The sequence below is a fragment of the Cicer arietinum genome, chromosome 7 (genome assembly GCF_000331145.2).
Source record: "Cicer arietinum cultivar CDC Frontier isolate Library 1 chromosome 7, Cicar.CDCFrontier_v2.0, whole genome shotgun sequence".
In the NCBI taxonomy this organism is placed as follows: domain Eukaryota; kingdom Viridiplantae; phylum Streptophyta; class Magnoliopsida; order Fabales; family Fabaceae; genus Cicer; species Cicer arietinum.
The window spans coordinates 16,403,656-16,424,210 of record NC_021166.2 but is presented as its reverse complement, the minus strand read 5'-3'; the positions used below and the strand labels follow the sequence as shown (position 1 = coordinate 16,424,210).

The following is a 20,555-nucleotide window of genomic DNA, read 5'->3' as shown; positions in this document are numbered from 1 at the left end:
TTTACAAGATCAATTTAAACAATTTATTCTATTAATTTAGATCATACTTTCGATATCGATAACTGTGTGACACAGTTAGGAAATCACTTTCCTACTTAACAACCATGGTTAGAAGGTGCTATGCTAGCTTGTTGTTGTTAGCCTAAGGAAAAGTTCACAGTTTTCAATTTTCTGACCACTACTATTTCATTGGCGTGTGTTGTTCCATTTCTTTTTCATAGCAAATTCCAATCTTAACCTTTGCATGATAAATTAAGGGTGTTAAAATAAAAAAGTTATCTTAAAACATGTGTTTAATAAGCCTTTTACTCTTGTAATTTCTCTTTTTTATGTTCCTTAAAACATGTGCATGGAAAGATAGGTAAATGAGGCACTTGCTGTTGTTCAATTTCAATCCACTGGGAAAGCTTTTTTCTAAGTTTATCACCAAAGATTGCTCATACAAATAATGTGTTTCCATAAAATTACCTGTTTATAGGTATCACCAATGCCATGCATACATTTTCTCATTGATAGGAAACCAACAACAGTTTTTTTTAAATCTTATTCTTATCTATTTAAAAAATAGTCTCACCTAAAATATTGAGAATGAGTCAAACTACTTCTACTAAACTAATTAACAAATTGTTGGAAAAGGTGCTTGGTAACATCTTGAAACTAAACACAAATCAACCATTATTTGATGGTGACTAATCTTGAACTTCATTTTGTTTTGCTTTTTATATTTTTTTTATAATCATGTTAGAAGCCTGAAATTTCCATCCAAAATCAACATATTCTATTACTAAGACTAAATTTTCATATGATGACTTTATTTAAGTAATTGAAATTATGATGATTAAAATAATGCATTCTTAAAATTACACGGATCAGAAGTGCAATTTATTAGATAATATGTAATGTACCTTTTGTTATTATTTGACTAAGGATAGTTTATTTTATATTTTACTATATATTCTTAAAGTAACTTTTGTCTTATGATTTGCTATTTGATTGAAACTCTTGCTCCTTTGTTCTTTCTCTTTGTTATTTTTCTCTATTGATTGTGACATATTGTTGGCACAATTAAACCACATATATCAACCCTCAAATTATAACCCTAGGAAGTGCAATTGAAGTTACAGTTGTGCTTGAATTGTTCCGTAGCAAATTTAATTTCTCAATTAATATTCATACAACAAAATATCATGGACCAAATATATGATACCATTTAGACATACAATATATAATATAATTTTGATCACATCTAATTATGCAATAGTAGGTAGGAGAAAAAGAAAAAAATAGATTATTAAATAGCAGTTCAGAACAAGTGATTTTAAAAGAAGTCCTTGATTTTGTTATCAAGTACAAGTGAACTAAGCACATAATAAGTCTTCTCTGTAGGATGATAACTATCCCAAAATACATAATCTGAAGGATTTGAGCATGTGTTTATGCTGAATGGATTGCACAAAATTCCAACTTCTATATTCCCTGTTCCACAGCATCCTTTCTCTGTCTCATTAAAACCTTAACCATCAAAGATTCCAATAACAATTAGTAAATTACAAATATTATAATTGTTCTTACATGAGCTATTCTAAAGTTAGAGACAAAATTAGAATTATTTGAAGACATGTTTTGATGTCTTATAAAAGATAAGACAATAAATTTATGGATTATTTCACTTATATACCACATCTTAACTCAAAACTTTAGACAATAGGTGTATGAATCGCCACTTTTATATATTCAATATTTATCATGTTTTTAATTGATGTGAGACTTAACCAGTTACATTTGAATTCAACAGAAACAATTGAGTAAACATACACGCCAAGATTTATATGATCATGTAAATGAATTTTGTACATCTATGTTGTGATTTATGATATTATATTATGACTTAATTGTGACTTTGAGTGCACGTATAAATATAATTCCTATTAAATTTGTGATTATATGAGAGGTAGATAATGGTAAAGAAAGTATGTCAGTAATTAGTATTAGAGATTATTACTAGGATTTATGTATCTCAGCTTCCAAAGTTTATGATTGAATGAGTGTATAAAATTATTTTAAATTGAAATATCGACACGGTAATTAAATCTGTAATATTTACCATATTTAGTAGGATTTTGAATGATGTCCATCAAAGGGTTGTAAGAATCAAGATATACAAATCTAGCATCTGAATACATTTTCCCAAGTACCCTCATTTTGGAGTAGAGCTTAGAGTTGAAGAGTTTTGCTGCTTGGTTGGAAGAATCTGAACATACTCTAAGCATGCCTCCACTAATTGTTCTTTGTGATGGCACACACCCTATAACTGGTATATTGAATACTCCAATCCTTCTACCTCCTAGTCCATATAGTTCCTTCATCACAATCACATTGTAAGTTTTTACTCAAAAAATGTATGATATAAAGGCTAAAAAATAGTCGTTAAATATAACTCAATTGATAATTGCAAATACATTAATATACAGAGAATTCGAATTCATAATTTCCTACTTTTCTACACTCAAGGTGTGAGAACTATTTGACAAAAACAGAAAAATAAAGACTAAAAAATAAATTCAAAACTCAAAAGTCCATCCCAAATCAAATTGTTGTTATTGTTTGGTATGTGGTTTAACAAGATGTTGAAAGAAGTCCATTTAAAAAAATGTTGAAAGCAGAGAAATTGAAATAGTAAATTCATGTTTGATATTGTTAGTATACATTTATGTTTGATTTTCCAAATGTATTCATCCCCTATTTGAAGAAATAGATGTTTAGCTATGAACAAATAATGTTAGCTGTAAACAGTAATATTATCACAAAATTTCAGTTATTTGTCTATGGCTACCACACTGCTCTACCTAAATTTGACTTTAGTATAAGGAGTAACATTAACATCACCTATAATTGAAAAGTTATCATTAATGCCTTAATTTTATATTTATAATTAGTTTACTTTCTCTATTCCAAAATAAGTGTGATTTTAGCATATTAAAATGTTTTAAACAAATTTCGTTTTGCTTTTTAATGGGATATTAGTTGTTATTTTTCTTCCAATTTTAGTATTCTATATATTCCTTTCCACTATATATTTATGACAAATTGCAGAGTTTTTTTTCATATATAATATTTCTCAATCTATGTAAAACAAAATTCAAACTGCACAATTGAGTATCCCTTAAACCTTAATAATCTTTTTTTTCATTTTAATTCAACATTTAATGTATAGCTGTATTTTCCAAACATACCTGCAAGAATTTTGAGGCTTCTGAAGCCATGAAATCTGTGTATGATGGAATATCATATTGGACATTCCTAAATGGTGTTTGAGCATAAGTATTAGCAATGTCATCACTTCCTATGCACACTATATATATGCTCTTTGATACTATTATTTTCCTTTTGTTTCTTCCAACTGCTTTTTCTACCTTCTTTATGTACTCCTTGAACATGTCTAATTGACCTGATAATGATATCACAGACTTATGGCAAAAAAAAAATAACTAAAGTTAGCTTTAATTAATACTATATGCTAAAAATTAATCATTACTAGAAGACATAATATAATAAAGGCTTATAAAGTAACCATTAATTACCGTTAATTCTGCAGTTAGAGGATCATATCCAGCACCACCTGAGGCAAAGCTTACACCACTGAGAAGATCTTGAAGTTGTGTATTAGGATCAAGATAAGCAGGTAAAAAATTCTTGACTCCAAATTTTGCAGCTGGATCCCAAAAAAAAGTTTGTAAGAGATTGATAAAAAAACATCATAACAAGTTTTTTTATATACTTCAACTAGTCTGAAATTTGGATCTTGATTATAACAATTTTTTTTTATCATAAAGTGTTAAAACTAAAATAAATAAATAAACTATAATTTGAATAAGATATATTATATTGGAAGAGAATGAAAATTTGTACCAATGATGTCTGATGGGACTAATCCATTGCTGAATCTCCCAGTTGGATTTCCATCAGTAAAATCTCTACCATATGGTGGAAAATCACATTTGATAAGAGTTGTGATATAGTTGTTGTTTCCTGAATCTACTATAGAATCACCAAATACAATAACTGCTGGCACTGTTTCATTGTTTGGTAGAGTCATAGCAGAAACATTTTGTATGATGATGGATATGACAAAACACCAAAAAAATACTAGAGGCCATAGAGAAAGGAGCATTTGAAAAAATGAGTTCATGTTTCTATGACTAAGGTTTTAGACTTATCTTTTTGAAAGAAGTTAACAATATTTTCAGCTTGGTGCACACAATTTATAGGAAACATGGGGTGTGTGTGTGTTCTGTTCTCAAGTTATGTGATTCTTCTGTTGTAATGCTAATTTTAGGTAATAGTATTATTAATTAATTGTTACATTACTATTGAGTGAATTTTGATACAAATTCAATTAGTACTAACCAGTGAAGCACTGTACAAAACAAACACATTTGCATTTTATTCTTAAGATGGTGTTTTTAATCAATTATATGTTTGGACAAATAAGGTGTCGTTTGTGACAAATACAAAATAAATTTTTTTTTTGACATGCAAATACATAAAATAATTAAAACAAAACAAGATATCCAAGTTACATGATATAAGTGGCTTGGTCATAAGATTTTCATGGACCATCCATTATTTCGTGATTGAACCTTCTAATAGCCTACTTGAATTAGATAAAATAAAAAGGCAAACTGAAATGCAAAGAAATAAAAAACAATTGTATTACAAAAAAAAAAAATTAAACATAATGATTTAATTGTCGTAAAAGAATTAATTTGTGTATACTATATGGAAAAAAAAACTATATATGTATTCAATCATTCAAATTATTTTATGTAAATTTTTGTTGAGATATTTTAAGAATTGACTAGTATTATGCTATGATTTAATTAAATATATATGTAAAAAGTAATTTTTTATTGTGACCCAAATTCAAACTCGTTATCTCCGGTTTGTAAGAATGAACTTACAAATAGTGCTTGTCACTTCATTAAAAATAATTTATTTCAAATATCAATAAAATTAAGTAAAATACAAAATGATTTCTGATATTCTTATCTTTCCATTCATTTATTTCTCAAAAAATAAAATAAAAAGTCCAATTACTATAATTTTGGGTGCATAAATTTCAAAAGTTGCGACATAATTGAATATACTCAAATCTTTTATAATATATGTGTCAATTTTGTATTAAACAGAGAGTAAAGACTCTTAGTAAATAATATTAGCACAGATAGTTTAATCTTCTAATTAATTAAAAATTAATACATTTATTCTATTCTTTGAGAGGAATAGAAATAAATATTAATGTGATATATCTGTGACTTAATAAGAAGAGATAAAATAAAGTGTTTAATGAGTGTATGAAAATTATTATGAGCATTTATGTTTTATGTATAAGTGTTGCTTAAAAATTGAATTAAACACAAATCTAAAAATCTTTCCTCCATGCAAAAAAAAAAAAAAGTATCTTCCCTTTTCCTTTCTTCGTCTACCTCCAACCAAATAAATTCTTAAAATAATATTTTCTTTGATAATTATTATAAGCAAAAATTAACTATTTTTAATTCATTTAATTCTATTATTTTCAATAAACTTTTTATTTAATTCAAAACATTTAATATTGATAATTAAATATTGTTTGACTTTAAAAAAATAATTTAATTAATTTAACTTATGTTTAACCTAATACTTAAAAAATTAAATATATTTAACTACATCTTTTAACATTTGTAAAAATATTTAATTATGAGATTGAGTATTATAATGTATCCATTCATCCACACCTAGCTATTTGCACATTCAAGAGAGTCCTACGTTAGATGCCTCTAAATAAATGTTCTAGAAACTCTACCCGCTGCTTCTAAAACCTACAAGCATAGTTACCTATGACTTATTCTCTTCTTTCAATGGCCTTAATGCTTCCTATAGAAATTTGTTTCTCGTACCTGCTGCACATACAAATAAGTGGACTGCTTTGGTTCTGGTTCTTTTACGGCATCTAACATGTTTGTTGCATGTTGATATTCACTCAAAGTGTATGTTTGGGAACACATTTAAGTCACTACTACAGTGCCACCACAAGTTTTCGAAAATGCACAAGCTAAAAATTGTAGTTTCAAAAAGAACCCACATTTGTATTTTAAATATTACTGGTAAAACAAATATATACTGGTTAGAACGAGATCTAGCGTAGAGAATGAGAGAATGATGGTTAGAAATTTAAAATATTATTCATTTTTACTATTGAGTAATAATTCAATTGGTATTAGATGGTCAATAATCAATAAAATTAAATATTAGTTCTTGATTTGGAGCAGAACTTCGATGATTGCTAAAAATATCTATTGTAATTGGAGTATAGTGAAGTCAGTAAGAGTTGGAGTGAGAAGCATTTTAAATTATAATGAATTGTGTATATTTAAATGGAGATCCCTTCTGTTAACAAAGAAAAGAGGAAGAAGAGAAACAACCACTCTAGGGTTTCATAACATAGAATGAACCAAAACTGAAGTTAATAGGGTTACACTGAGTATATATATAAGAAAATAGAATTGTCTAGAATTGTCTAAAATACCCTTACTACTAGTATATAATAATATTATCTAACATCTCCCCTCAAACTCACGATGCATTAACATGGAGCATCGAGAGTTTGTCAACTAAAAAAAACGAAAACGTTTAATGGAATGCATCTTTGTGAACAAATCAGCAATCTGTAAAGAAGAAGAGACAAACAGTAGAATAATGATTCTATGCTGAAGATGATGACGAGAGGGGTAACGAGGAGGATCAACAATCGCAGGAGGTGGTGGGACAGCCGGGGGGGACAAGAGGGATGTCACCAAAGAAGAAGCAACAATCAAAGAGAAGAACCAAGCCAACAAAAAAATCAAACCGAAAAAGAAGCGATCAAAAAAGGAGCAACAACCATATCAAAATCAACAGATAGGAACAACCAAAGAAGTAGCACCACGAAACCAAATCCAAACAAACCAAGGAGCAACAACCATATCAAAATCAACAGATAGGAACCACCAAAGAAGTAGTACCACGAAACCAAATCCAAACAAACCAAACCAAACCAAACCAAATAGAACCAAACAAAACTAAACAAAGAGAGAAGCATACCACGAAACCAAATCCAAACAAACCAAACCAAACCAAACCAAATAGAACCAAACAAAACTAAACAAAGAGAGAAGCAACAAAGCAAATCACTAGAGAGATTAGCAATCAAACAGAAGAAGCAACAGACAGAGCGACAACACAGAAGATCAAATTTTCAGCCTCATCCAAGTATCCGACCCTTCCAAGAAGGTCAATCATACAACCATAATGCTCAATCTGAGGCACAATTTCAAATCTCTCCATTTCTTTGAAGCATCTTCTTCCTTCCTCTACCAAACCACAATGGTTGCAAGCAGATAACACACTAGTCATTGTTATCTCATTCGGTTCAAATCCTTCCCGTAACATTGCTGCGAATACTTCTAACGCTTCCTTCGCACAACCATTGACACCATAACCATTTATCAAAACATTCCACTACGATGTATCTTTTTCATTCATCTCCTCAAAAAGCAATTTAGCTTTTCCAATTTCCCCACATTTTGCATACATATCAACCAAAGCATACACATGAACATCTTCATCAAGTCGGTTCCTTTGCACAAACCCGTGAATCTAAACACCCAAATCCAAATAACTCAAATCAGCAACAGCAGGAAGAACACTCACAACCGTCACTTTATTCATTTCCACATCCAAACGTCCCCTCATTTCCCAAAACAACTTCCCTATTTTCACATACCCATCAATCATAACATTAGAAGCAGCAATATCTCTATCAGGCATAACATCAAAAAGCTTCTTGGCCTCACTCATATCCCCACACCTAGCAAACCCAACAATAACAGCAGTCCAAGAAACCAAACTTCTCACAAACATTTCAACCAAAGAAGTCCCAACATACAAATTAACACAAAACCCATTTTTCAAAACAACACAATGAACCTCCAAACCTTCTCTCAAAGCCATACAAATAATGAGACAAACACAATCACTGAGACAAAATAAATTAGGGATAACCTGGTGCTGTGCGAACACGATTTCTCCCCCTACAGACGTCGTTTTACCGATCCGACCGTTGAAGACGAAGACCTGAATGTTGTGAACCTTCTGTCCAAAAATCAGCCAAATCCAACGGTTAACGAATGCGCAATCGATGTTTTTGTGAGACTGATTTAACAAAATCGGGAACAAGGTTACTCTTCTCTTTTCTCTTTTGGTGGTTGCCTTTTCTATCAAAATAGTCTCTCTCTCTTCTCTACGGTAGATCCCAGGATGATAATTCTCAATCATCTCTTCATAACGATCAATCAAAATCCCCCAATAACCATGCAAATAATAATGATTCTCAAAGTAAACTTTACCACCCATTGTTCTTTTTAGCTCGGTTGGTTAGAGCGTCAAACCCTAATGGCTTGTGGAAAGGTTTATAGAACCCTAATAAATTCTTTTTTTTTATTTTACTGATCTAGTAAAAATAAACGAAAAGCTACAAACAAAGGGTAAAGCAGAACTGGGACACGGTTTAACGAAAAAATCTCACTGAATATTGGAATGTTAGAAAAGAGAAACTATAATTATATTCCCTAATTGTTGGGAACTCGACAGCGGAATAGAGGCGGGATCGTTCAATGAGGATCGAAATAGGCTCTGATACCATGTTAACAAAGAAAAGAGGAAGAAGAGAAACAACCACTCTAGGGTTTCATAACATAGAATGAACCAAAACTGAAGTTAATAGGGTTACACTGAGTATATATATAAGAAAATAGAATTGTCTAGAATTGTCTAAAATACCCTTACTACTAATATATAATAATATTATCTAACACCTTCGACGAAATTTTTGAATTGTCGTGTGATGTTGATCAAACATTGATTATTTGATCGTAGGATTGTGTACCGTTGCAATGCGAATCCATAAAGTTATCTTGCACCGACACATGTGGATCTATGAGGTCACATATTAAAGCTGTACATGGATCATTACCAAAGGGGCTCTGTTATACTTGTTAATAATATTTTGTTTTTACTCTCAACGTCTCTTTCTTGTTGTACTTGTATCACACGAGATTTTTAGTTGTGGTATGTGAACTAAATTCATGTACGCATATAGGATTGAGTTTATGCAACATCTGAAAATTTACATATAGTACGCGAACCGAATTTGCATGTGTAAAAAGTATTTTTTAACATATTAATTCTCGTACAATCGATTCATATTTTTTAACAAAATCTAAAACACATAAAACCCACAAAATCTCTCAAAAAACATGTAATAGAAGATATCATGCTTCACTCATCAACTTTGTCCACCAGCGAGGAGATCAAAAGATGAGCAATGGAGTTTCCATTCTTTAATAGAACTAGGGATAGTTTAGGTATTAAGATAAACAAAAACAAAAAAGTTATAGAAGTGTAATTGGAAATTTTTTGGTGTAACTAAAAAGAATCTTATTATTATTTTTGATTAGTTTATTATTATTATTATTATTATAATGGATTGGTCGGTTGAACCAATTAGATCCAAAATTAGCTTTGTTTCTGATTCGGTGAAGCTTGAAAATGGCAGTGTTTAAAAATGAGGTAACTAAATGGTAAATTAGTACAAAAAATCAACAAAACTGGTCAAAACTAGTGTTTTAGATAGTTTTATAGGTTTGACCATTTTTTTGTTTTTTCTTTCCTTGTTTTTGCATTTATTCACGTTTGCATAGAGAGAATGGATTGAACCGCATTCATGAGTAGAAATAGAACAAAAACGTAAGAGGGAGGGGAGATCAAGACAAAGAAATGAAGAAATGGAACAAAGTGAAAGGGAGTTTAAGAAATGAGAAAGTAAGAAGAAAAAAAGTAATACTCAATTCAATAGAGAAGATTAAGAGTAGTAAGACTTCAAAATAAGAAAGTTGTTTCGACCATGGGACTTTGATAGGGAAACATGAAGTTGATTGAATAAGGTCATAAATACCTAAGTCTTTACAAAAGGAACTTTTGGCATTTTTTATTCTATCAAGCCAGTTCTCATAGCCATGTACACCTTTTTAGTAATAAATGAAGTGTGATGAAAAGGTGCAGAAGCAAGATTTTCTTCACTAGTAGGCCAAGATGTTAGTGATGAATACTTAGAAGGAACTCACTCGAGGCCTAAGGAACGCAAGAGAAAGTGGATGAGTGTAAGAAGGAATGGGAATGAGTACATGTCGCCACTAATAAGTATCGGTCATCATTTTGTTGTCAACAAAAATCAATGTAACTGGAAGGTGCTAATGATGGAACTACTAGTCTCGAGGTTTAGGAAGATAGGTACTCATCATTGTACTAAGGCACAATATTTAAAGAATTATATTTTTTATGAGAATTGTTATATGTAAGGTATATGTCAAGAGACACGTTATTTCAAAGTCGCATAATCACCAAATTTTATAAATTTTGATGATTTATTAAGCAACCAAAACTTGAGGAGTGTTTGTTATTGAAAAATTTGAAAATTGTTGACAAATGAATTAAGTGTAAAAAAATGAGATGACATATAAGTAAAGACAAAATTAATATTTCATTTAAGTATGTGATTCTCGGCGACGACAATTGAGTTAAAGAAAACGAAAAACATTGACAAGATGCATGTATTCAATAAACTACATAATGACAACAACAAATATCAAACATTTGTCAGCCTGTAGCGAGTCTTTTGCTAAAAATTGTTCAACATAAGTAACTGTCACAAATATAATATGTCACTAAAATGACAGTTGCTTAATTTACTTCATCTGTAAATAAGAGTTTTTTCCTAAAAAACAAAGTTTATATACTTAACTTCTCAAGCTTACTCCTAAACTAGAAACAAGTTCACAATTTCCAAAATTTACATATATCTTTCGTTTCTTTAGAGATAAATAAAAGATACTACACAAAAATATATCATGGTTCACTCAACTCGGGATACGTCCAGTCTTTACAACTGTGAGATTTTCCACTAAGTATTCAAATGAAAAACGTTCTTGGTTTTACACAGTTTTTTGTTAAGATCAACTTTGATCTGTAACAACAATTTCTTTTCACCCATAAAGAATTCAATCAAGTCACCTATCAATCTTGAGAGGATTTTACAAATCACTTTTTAACTATAAAATGATTTTTACAAAACTACTCAAACTATAAACAACCTTTATAGTTTTGAGTTTATACAATAATTATTTAAAGAGATTGGTAGAATATGAGTATGTTCAACTCGTATTTGAGAATAGATTCTTGATAAAAGAATTCAGAAATACGATCTGGATATATGAAGATGAATTTAGAACTGATTCTTTTGTAATTGAGAAACTTTCAAGTATGTAAGTGTATGTGATTGAATGATTTTCTTAGCACTTGAAGTTATGTGTTTTCCTTAAGCTTGTGGTTCCTTTTATAGGCTTCAAAGAGGTTGATGACATCTATTATGACCGTTGAAAAAGTGTTTGGCTGTCATGTGTCAGATTTGACAAAAGACTAGACTTTTAAACTTTGAGTGTTCTTGTTTTGAACATATGTGTTTTTGCTTATGTGTTAACAATGTCTGATTTGAAGCTTCAATTTATTGACTGTGATGATCCTTTGTTTATGCACACAAATATCTCAGAGATGTGCTTGATCGATTCAGATTAAGACTGCCTTTTAATTCGTGCAAAACAGGCTGAAGAATGACGTAACAAGGCTGAAGAATGATGTTGATCATTCTGGAGACAATTGTTAATCATGCTGGAGAAAAATGTTTGTTGTTGAAGATCATGTGTAACAAGCTGGAGAATGTTTATCAATTTGGAGACTGATGTTACACTGCTGGAGAATAATCATTTGTCACTTTTGTTTTGAGTTGTGTCTTTTAATCTTTGATCCTTTTGAGTGATTCTTTTGCCCATATGAGAACTGTACATTCCTATTATATAAATTGGAAATCCATTCGCAATTTGCAAGAGTTTTCCTTGCATTAAAAACTCATTCGATCTTGCTTTCTGAAAATGAGTGAACCGTGGAGAACATTCTTGGTTTTCCAAATTATGTCAATAACGTTCTTGTTTCAGTTTTGTTCATTTTTAGCACTTTCTTTAAAATGATTTCCCTTGCATTTGCTTTGTACCTATCTTGGATTATTACACTAAAAAACACATGTTAAATTAACACATAATTTAAAATCATAATTATAATCTTTAATTAACTTTTATTTGTTTACATAAAAACATTAATTTGCAATTTTGCATCAACACGAACTTCTTAAGCCGCACCGATTTAAACATTTATTTGTGTTTTCGATTTAGTTGAGTTTTTGTTAGACCAAAAATCACTTTAAACACCAGTAAGATAAAATAAAAATGATACTTTACTTAGTTATCCTTATTAGATATAATATAGTAAATTTTTATTCAAAATTATTAAAATATTAATGTAATTTCATCTTTTAAAATACATATTGTCTTTCTACATGGGAAAACATTCCATTTATATATATATATATATAATTTCACTAAAAAGTAAAATAGAATTATCTAGTTATGTTTTTTAAATGAAATTATTTATTTAGTGGTGGCAATAGATTTTTTAAAATATAAAATTATTAAAAAAATTATTTAATTTATTAACTATATTTTTGTTAATTTATAATATTTAAAATTATTGTAGTTAATTTAAAAAATAGTATGTAATTATTGCATAATTATAGTTTTATCATTAAAAATGTAGGCAAAATAACTTAATTTCAGATAATAATTCAGTTATTTATCTTTTTTATTCAATTTGATTCTTTATTTAATTTTAAGTAATGATTTGATCATTTATATCTTAAAATATCAATAATGTTATCATTCTTTTTACAAAAACTCAAAACATTCATCAAAATCTTCAAACAAAACTCATAAAATTCATTATCAATTTTTAAAAAATTCATATATTTATGAAATTCATAACTCAAATAGTCAAATAAACTCATATTTTAATTCTTTATTTGATAAATTTGATGTTGTTAGAGATGAATATATGAGTTTATTTGAAGATTTGAGTTATGAATTCGATTAAAATTTGGATTATAGTGAAGACGATAATTAATTTTATGGATTTTGTTTAAATATTTTGATGAATTTTTTGAGTTTCCATAACAAAATAAAATAACATTGTTGACATGTTAAGATATAAATGATCAAATCGTTAATTAAAATTAAATAAATGACAAAATTGAAAAAAAGAAGATAACTAACTGAATTGTTATTTAAAATTAAATTAAGAGACCGTGTGAAGTATTTTAAATAACCTTAAATTATAATACTATTATGTCATATCATAATAAAATATATATCAAATATATAATATAATAAAATAATATTATCTTATTTGTTATTTGTTATTATATGCAGACAAAAAGAGATCTATAAATCTATCAACTGAGGGGCATGATTTTTTTACCATGAATATTTTTAAAAAATACAACTACAATAAAATGTATTGAAAATAATTAAAATAAAATAAGTAAATAGTATATGATATAATTATTTTTTAAGACAAAAATGGAAGACCGTGAGATTGTAACAGCAAGAAATAAAATTCAAATTCGACGTGACATTATTATAATATAATTATTAATATCATAATTATTAACAATAATTCAAAAAGAACGATATTCCTATGAATCAATAAGCAAGAAGTCAAATGTGATTGATCTCATTTTCGATCAAAGATCAACATGAATAATAATATACATACATATATAATATATATTTGTATTATATAGTTTTATCATTAAATATACTAGTATTATAGGCATGTTTGTTATATAGCTTTTTCTAAAAATGATTTTTATACTATTAATTTTTTTCATTGCAACTTTTTAAAAAAATAAAAAATTAGTTCATCTATTTGGTTGAACTTTTTTAATTAATAAAATTTTAAAAAATAATTAAAATGAAAAATTATAAATTATTTGTTAAAATATAAATTATTTTTGTATATATTTAAAAAATAATTTTTTGATGTAAAAATCTCTAACAATAAATATTTAAGTTATTGTTATAAAAATACATTTTTTAGTCGATAACAATGATATCTTTTAAAATTGTCATTAAGAATACAATAATACTTTTCAAAATTATAAATATTAAATATATGATTGTATGTCTACAAATAAAATTAAAAATTATAATTTATTATATAATAAATTATATGAATAAATATAATTATTGCAAAGAAATATTTAATATAATATTTTTAAAGAATATACAAAAATAAATATTTTCAAAATTAAATAAGAGTATATTTGTGATTTAAATAAAATTCGAAAAAGATAAATCTTGTATATCGTTATCTATTATCCAACATTATAGCAGTATTATGTATCATGTATCTTGCATATCAAACGGTCACTTTTGGAATGAATCAACCTTGGTTGACAACAAAACAAGCTATTATTAAGGACAATGAAAATTGTCCAAAATGAAGAAATAAACACATTGAAAATTGAAAGAAAAAATGAGTATTATATAATTATTAATTACTATGATTTTGTGACCACACTTCTTTGCGATCCGAGCTTTGTTGCGATTAACACGTAGTATAAAATTACTATGAAAAAAAAAATGAAAGAGAAAAAAACCGCAATCGTACAAAACAAAACAGACAAACGAACAATAATAATAATTGCAAAAATAATTTAAAAATATAAAGGAACAACGAACTAAAAAAAAGTGTGGAAGTAATAATAGTAAGAACACAAAGGTACGAGTTTGTTGGCATAGATTGGTTTGGTTAACGAACGCTTCAACGGCAAAATTTCCCGGCTAGAAGGCTTCCTCTCTCTCTCTCTCTTTCATCTCCATGCGCATCAATTCCCATTTCCTCGCGCATAATTTCCATCTCCTCCTAAAGGGTTAGGGTTTCTCATTTTCCCCCAATTTCTCATCTTCTCTCTGCATTTCCCAATTTGTTTTTTATTGCTTTTTTTATTTTTTATTATTGTTAGAATTGATTAAAATTGGAATTATAATTAGAATAATTTTTTCCCTCTTTTTCATTCATGGAAATTTGTGGATTTTCATTTTACATCTAACAGATGCGTAATTGAAGCTCAAAATTGGCAATAACTGGAGGAGGAGAAGTTGGAAGGGTTGTGTGGGTGAGTGATTAGGGTCCTCAGATCTGGCTGGGGTTTTTGTTTTTCTTTTGGAGATTGAGGTGAAAGAAAGAGAAGAAGAAGATGAGCGCTTCTAGGTTCATCAAGTGTGTCACTGTTGGGGATGGAGCTGTGGGTAAAACTTGTTTGCTTATCTCCTACACCAGCAACACCTTCCCCACTGTGAGCTTTTGTTTTTTTTCCACTTTTTAATTTTTATGTTTATTAGTTTTTCCCTTTTGAAATTAAATATTTTTGTAATTTGGATTTACTTTTGGGTGTTTTTATGATTTGTTGAATTCTATCTATGAGAAATTTAGTCATAAATGTTGATATATGGTGGATTTTGGTTAAGGATATTTAAGGAAATTTGTGTTGGTTTCCATTTTCTGATCTTTTAAAGAACCTGAGATTTTGAGATGTAACAATAGAAACATTTTATGCCTATATTATTTGGGGTTCAAAATATTGTAGAATGTCTTAACTTTTTTATTTTCTTTTTTCGTTTTTATGTTTTAGATTGGATAGAAGGTTTTTCTTTTGTTTTTAAAAAACCGTTGGGTGAATTTTTGTAGTTTGCTTCCTTCGAAGTTTTTATAATCTCAGATGAAGAAATCAATGTCTTGATTTGATTCATCTGCATGTAGTGTTGTAATCTTGCCTTTGTCTTTCAATTGTTAATATATATAAATTGTTAAGTTTCTTCAACTTTTTATGTTTTTTTAAGATTTTAAGAATTAGATGAAATGATGTATTGTGTTGGGTTTTAATTAAAATGTGAGAAAGGAAATAATTAAATTCTGGTTCAAATTTATCCCCCTAGATATCATTAGATTCTGGGATTGTGCTCCAATGCCTTATTATCATATATGTGTGCTTGTTGAAAAAGATAGATGATTGTTATTTTTTACATCTTTTCACTTTTTTTGGAAACAGGATTATGTGCCAACTGTCTTCGACAATTTCAGTGCAAATGTGGTTGTGAATGGAAGCACTGTTAATCTGGGTTTGTGGGACACGGCAGGTATTGTTATATAATTACACATTTTTTTCCATTTTGCAGTGTATAGAATGTAGAGAGTGCTTTCTGGATTTCTTTTTTATTGTTTTATCTTGTGAAACAGGACAAGAGGATTATAACAGATTAAGACCTTTGAGTTATCGTGGTGCCGATGTTTTCATACTGGCTTTCTCCCTCATAAGCAAGGCCAGTTATGAAAATGTTTCCAAAAAGGTACTTATCCCATTGTGTTGCAGAGTTTATGCTCCTTGTGTCCCCTGAGTTTAAAATGCACTTTTTCATATTCCCTTTTATATTAATGTGAGGTTTCTTTATAACTGAAATGAATTTTTATACTGTTTATATTAATTAAAAATTGATGATAAATTTGATATGTGCTTGCTTTATATGAATGTGAGGTTTCTTTATAACCTGGAATGAATGATATACCGTTTTATATTAATAAAAAAATTGATGATAAATTTCTTGTATGTTGTTTCATTTCCAGTGGATTCCAGAGTTGAAGCATTATGCACCTGGTGTTCCCATTATTCTGGTTGGCACAAAGCTTGGTAAGTTTATTTCTGCCTAACGTAACATCTGATATTGTAAAATCATGCATTGGTCAGTTGCTTCCTTCTAACATTTTAATTTTTAATATTAATCACTGTTTGTTCGATGAAATCATATATGATCTTATATGGATTCCATGATCCATGAATGTTGCTTTCTGATATTATGCATTGTCATGAGGTAGTTGATTCATAATTCTTTTTATGCTAATATTATAAGTGAGGAACAGTTATTCTATAGAGGAGCTTCTTTCTTCAGAGGTGGAGGATTATTTTATTGTTTCATTTTGTGCCTTTTTTCTTTTCTTCTAAGCTTTCATTTCAATTTGTTCTTCCAATGCTTGTTACAGCAGCTATGGTCATGTTTTTTGTTTGATATTAGTCTTCTTTCTTGTCCCTATATTCCAAGGTGTTTTGTATGTTAGAGATTTTACATAAATTGACATTTGCTGTCTTGTAGTTTCTAATTAATACAGTTTACACATAGTCATCCATATTTAAGATTTAGATGTTCAATATGTGTATTTGATGATGTCGGCTTTATTTTGTTTCTTCTTTTGCCTGTCATATAAACACACCAGATCTAAGGCATTTGGCAGCCTAGTACAATGCTCTAGAGGTCTCAGCTATCAAGCTTGACGGTGTTCTTGCGTTTAGAAAGTAGGAAGTGTTTGTCAAATGCAAAATTACAATTTGAAAGTTGTGTTTGGACTTCTGCCTCATTCTCATGTTTATTAGAATTTGACATTAGTTAAAAAAGGCATCCATTCGTAATCTTGTACAAATTTTAATGCCTTTCACTCAGAATTGTTATTTACAAATGTTCAGTCTTTTTATTGATATGGTGTGTACGAGTAGATGGGTTTGTCATGTCTAGATATATATCTATACTTTAGAATAATATGTGATATTGCACATCATTTTATATCATTTTTTGTTTTATTTGGGGGACGAATAGTTGTGATAACAATCTTCATGTCCTGCGAATGTTCTATAATATGTTTTGTCATATAAGAATTAGTCCTTCACCATTTTGTGATTTGAAATGAGACAGACCTTCGGGATGATAAGCAGTTCTTCGTCGACCATCCTGGTGCTGTGCCCATTACCACTGCTCAGGTGAATATTGTGTTTCTGGTGCTTCTTTAATTGCTTTATACTGTGCAATGTGCAATTAGCTATTTGATTAAACAAAATTAAAATTTGCATATCTTCTTGAAGGGAGAAGAGCTTAGAAAGCTGATCAATGCACCTGCTTATATCGAATGCAGTTCAAAATCACAGCAGGTACATAATTGAATCTATTTTCTTTCTCTTCTTGTACTCTGATAGTTAATTTAATCAGTAGTTTTAAATTCATTTCTGGTCATTACTGCAGAACGTGAAGGCAGTGTTTGATGCAGCCATAAGAGTTGTCCTTCAACCACCAAAGCAAAAGAAAAAGAAGGGTAAAGCACAAAAGGCCTGTTCGATATTGTGATTTGCTATGTCGTCTAAAAAATTTGACAACCATTTGTCCAAACCTGTATTTCTCTCCTCTTCTTCCTTTTATTCATTCGTATGCTATTGAAGAAGTTGGAGTCTATGTGGGTGTTCGTCTAACATATTTCCTTGAAGCATAAGGTGGTTGATGCTTTGATTTCTTGGAATTAGTATTATTGTGAATTCTAATTGTCAAATTTGCATTTCATGGTTCCCACCTTTTTCTTAACTTACGTTTTATGTATTAATAGACTGGAATATCCCAGTTAGGATGACGACCTTTGTTTGCTTGAAGATATATATAATATCTAAATTATTTTGTATTTGGTTATAATGCTTGCTCTCTGCAAAGATTTCTAGTTGTCATTTGGTTGTTCAATAGTCAGTGAGAGCTGTTTCATTCTTTCCTAGAAAATCTATTTTTGTTTTTTGGTGATGCTTTATTTTGAGTTTGATTTTTAATTTTTTTTAACGGTAAAAAGTTTTATATTGTTAACCAAATTATAATTAATCATCAATCATGTGGCTTTAAAAGTTGTTAGGATTAAAGTCAACTAAATTATAATAGTAGTTAGGATTAAAGTAAAACATTACGCCGCATGTTGTTTATGATATGACAATAACCGCCAAATATTGTTGTTTGAAAAAACTATTTTATTAAGGGCAGTTTTTTAATTTAGATAAGGCAAATATATTATGTGTCATGATTCAAATTTCTACTATTTTTTTTATACCCTATGTAAACAAGATTTTTCCCCCTTGTCATACAACAAGAAAGTGAAATGAAAGACACTTACCTTAAACATTAATTTGACTCCAGGATGATAAATTAAAGATGGATACTCATTTGAACTCCATGTTTACTCATTTTTATTGGATTATAGTTTTTGATAGTGAATAATAAATTATCGAATCTTTTAACTTTCAGTAATATATTGGAGGTGAATGGATATATATGTGATGAATATTTATCCAAAATAAAATGTTTGGCCGCGTCAATATAGACGGTAGCAAATACAATAAAAGTAATATAATAAATGTTTAAACAAACCACACTATTAATTCATGTTTACTTCAAACAGATTTTCCCTGAGTTTTCGTTTTAGGTTGCAAATATAGCTTTTACTCCTTTAGAACTAGAGGGTGACAAAAAAACTTGAAGGAAAATATATTACATTTACACAAAAGTGTATTAAGATCTCCTACGTTTAATATCGAACAATCACGTTAATTCAGATTTTCTTTAGTTAGAAAATCCCGAAGTCACACTTTTATGAGTTTGTTTGATTGAGATCAAACGATTAAAATAAATGCAGATTTTAATAATAATTATCAATTAGAAATATTTCGGTATGAATTTATCATGCCTTTTGCCAATTCACACTCTACCAATTTAATAACCATAAATCCTATAGACTTAAATACAAAATCTAGTATTTCACATGGTATGAATTTTTAAACCTCTGGTCTCTGGACCATGGACACCGGAGGATCCCTCGTCAATAAATGCTAATAAAAACAGGTTGAGTTCGAGCAGTTACTAGTTTCAAATTGAATAATGATTAAACCAAGGTCAAACTAGTTTTTCCTTATTTATATAGTTAAATTTTATTTTTCATAAAAAAAACCGTTTAAAAACATAGGAGGTAAAAATAGGTCTCTTAATCCATGTAACATTTACGAATTGGGCCGAAGATATAGAGAGAAGGCCCAGTGAGCGGGACCCACGAATGGCCGAGGCTTCTCCTCTAAGCCATTACATTTGATTCCCACCAAAAACCGAATAATTTTTCTCATTTTCCCCTTGAAAACCCGCCATGTGGGGTTTCACATTCTGAACCTCATCGACCAATTCACGCTGTTCATCAATCTTACTTCATGGCAAAGCGAAACTGCGTCCTTGTTCTCTCATCGGATGAAGAAGAAGACTGTTCCAAAACTCGTTCATTCACTTCGGCCCGCAAAAACCCCAAATCAACCTCCATTTCAACGGCTTCCAGAGGAAGAAAGAAGGCCCGTGTTTCCAGTTCTGCCCCTCGGTCTAACCTTTATGAGGTAATACCAATCTCTCACCTTTGCTTTGGTTGCTACTTTCTACAATGTTACTTCCATTTTTGTGAGTAATATTTTTCACTCATGTTATGTACTTTATTTGAATGACTAAAAGGGAAGAATATGATGAGTGAGTTTATTTATTTTATTGCAGATAAACTTATTTGATGATGACTTCAATCAAGTGTTTACTGGGTCAAAGGTATTCGCTGGTACGCTGTTCCTGTGTTTTTTTTTTTTTTTTTTTTTTTTA

At 29.3% G+C, this 20,555-nt stretch overlaps 3 protein-coding genes across 5 annotated transcripts in view; 2 read left to right on the top strand and 1 right to left on the bottom strand.

The window, feature by feature from the left end:
- Nucleotides 1-1,226: 1,226 nt before the first annotated feature.
- On the bottom strand, nt 1,227-4,382 carry LOC101500589 (GDSL esterase/lipase EXL3-like). The gene is made up of 5 exons (XM_004509326.4): nt 3,910-4,382; nt 3,582-3,712; nt 3,234-3,467; nt 2,105-2,360; nt 1,227-1,512 (listed from the first exon to the last, which is right to left on the bottom strand). Exons 1-5 carry the CDS (start codon nt 4,187-4,189, stop codon nt 1,319-1,321), a joined length of 1,095 nt encoding a protein of 364 aa, XP_004509383.2. The 5' UTR covers nt 4,190-4,382; the 3' UTR covers nt 1,227-1,318.
- A 10,323-nt stretch (nt 4,383-14,705) lies between these two features.
- On the top strand, nt 14,706-18,616 carry ELR26 (rac-like GTP-binding protein RHO1). The gene is made up of 8 exons (NM_001364793.1): nt 14,706-14,953; nt 15,137-15,379; nt 16,133-16,220; nt 16,321-16,430; nt 16,705-16,768; nt 17,823-17,887; nt 17,990-18,055; nt 18,147-18,616. The coding sequence occupies exons 2-8, from the start codon at nt 15,281-15,283 to the stop codon at nt 18,246-18,248; spliced, it is 594 nt and encodes a 197-aa protein (NP_001351722.1). The 5' UTR covers nt 14,706-14,953; nt 15,137-15,280; the 3' UTR covers nt 18,249-18,616.
- A 1,406-nt stretch (nt 18,617-20,022) lies between these two features.
- LOC101499932 (cell cycle checkpoint protein RAD17) overlaps nt 20,023-20,555 on the top strand; it is a 5,928-nt gene continuing 5,395 nt past the window's right edge. Inside the window, exons 1-2 of one of the 3 annotated variants that reach the window (XM_004509324.4) lie at nt 20,023-20,305; nt 20,457-20,514. In XM_004509324.4, coding sequence (XP_004509381.1) covers nt 20,129-20,305; nt 20,457-20,514 — 235 coding nt within the window. In that variant the 5' untranslated portion in view covers nt 20,023-20,128. The remainder of the gene's footprint in view (nt 20,306-20,456; nt 20,515-20,555) is intronic. The other 2 variants (XM_027337187.2, XM_012718271.3) reach the window with 2 other exon arrangements.

Coding starts and splice junctions, on each gene's coding strand:
- ELR26 (NM_001364793.1), top strand. CDS start 15,281: ATGAGCGCTTCTAGGTTCATCAAGTGTGTCACTGTTGGGGATGGAGCT. Junction 17,888..17,989: donor TGCCCATTACCACTGCTCAG/GTGAATATTGTG, acceptor ATCTTCTTGAAG/GGAGAAGAGCTTAGAAAGCT. Junction 18,056..18,146: donor GCAGTTCAAAATCACAGCAG/GTACATAATTGA, acceptor TCATTACTGCAG/AACGTGAAGGCAGTGTTTGA.
- LOC101500589 (XM_004509326.4), bottom strand. CDS start 4,189: ATGAACTCATTTTTTCAAATGCTCCTTTCTCTATGGCCTCTAGTATTT. Junction 3,713..3,909: donor AGTCCCATCAGACATCATTG/GTACAAATTTTC, acceptor TTTGGGATCCAG/CTGCAAAATTTGGAGTCAAG. Junction 3,468..3,581: donor CTCTAACTGCAGAATTAACG/GTAATTAATGGT, acceptor TTTTGCCATAAG/TCTGTGATATCATTATCAGG.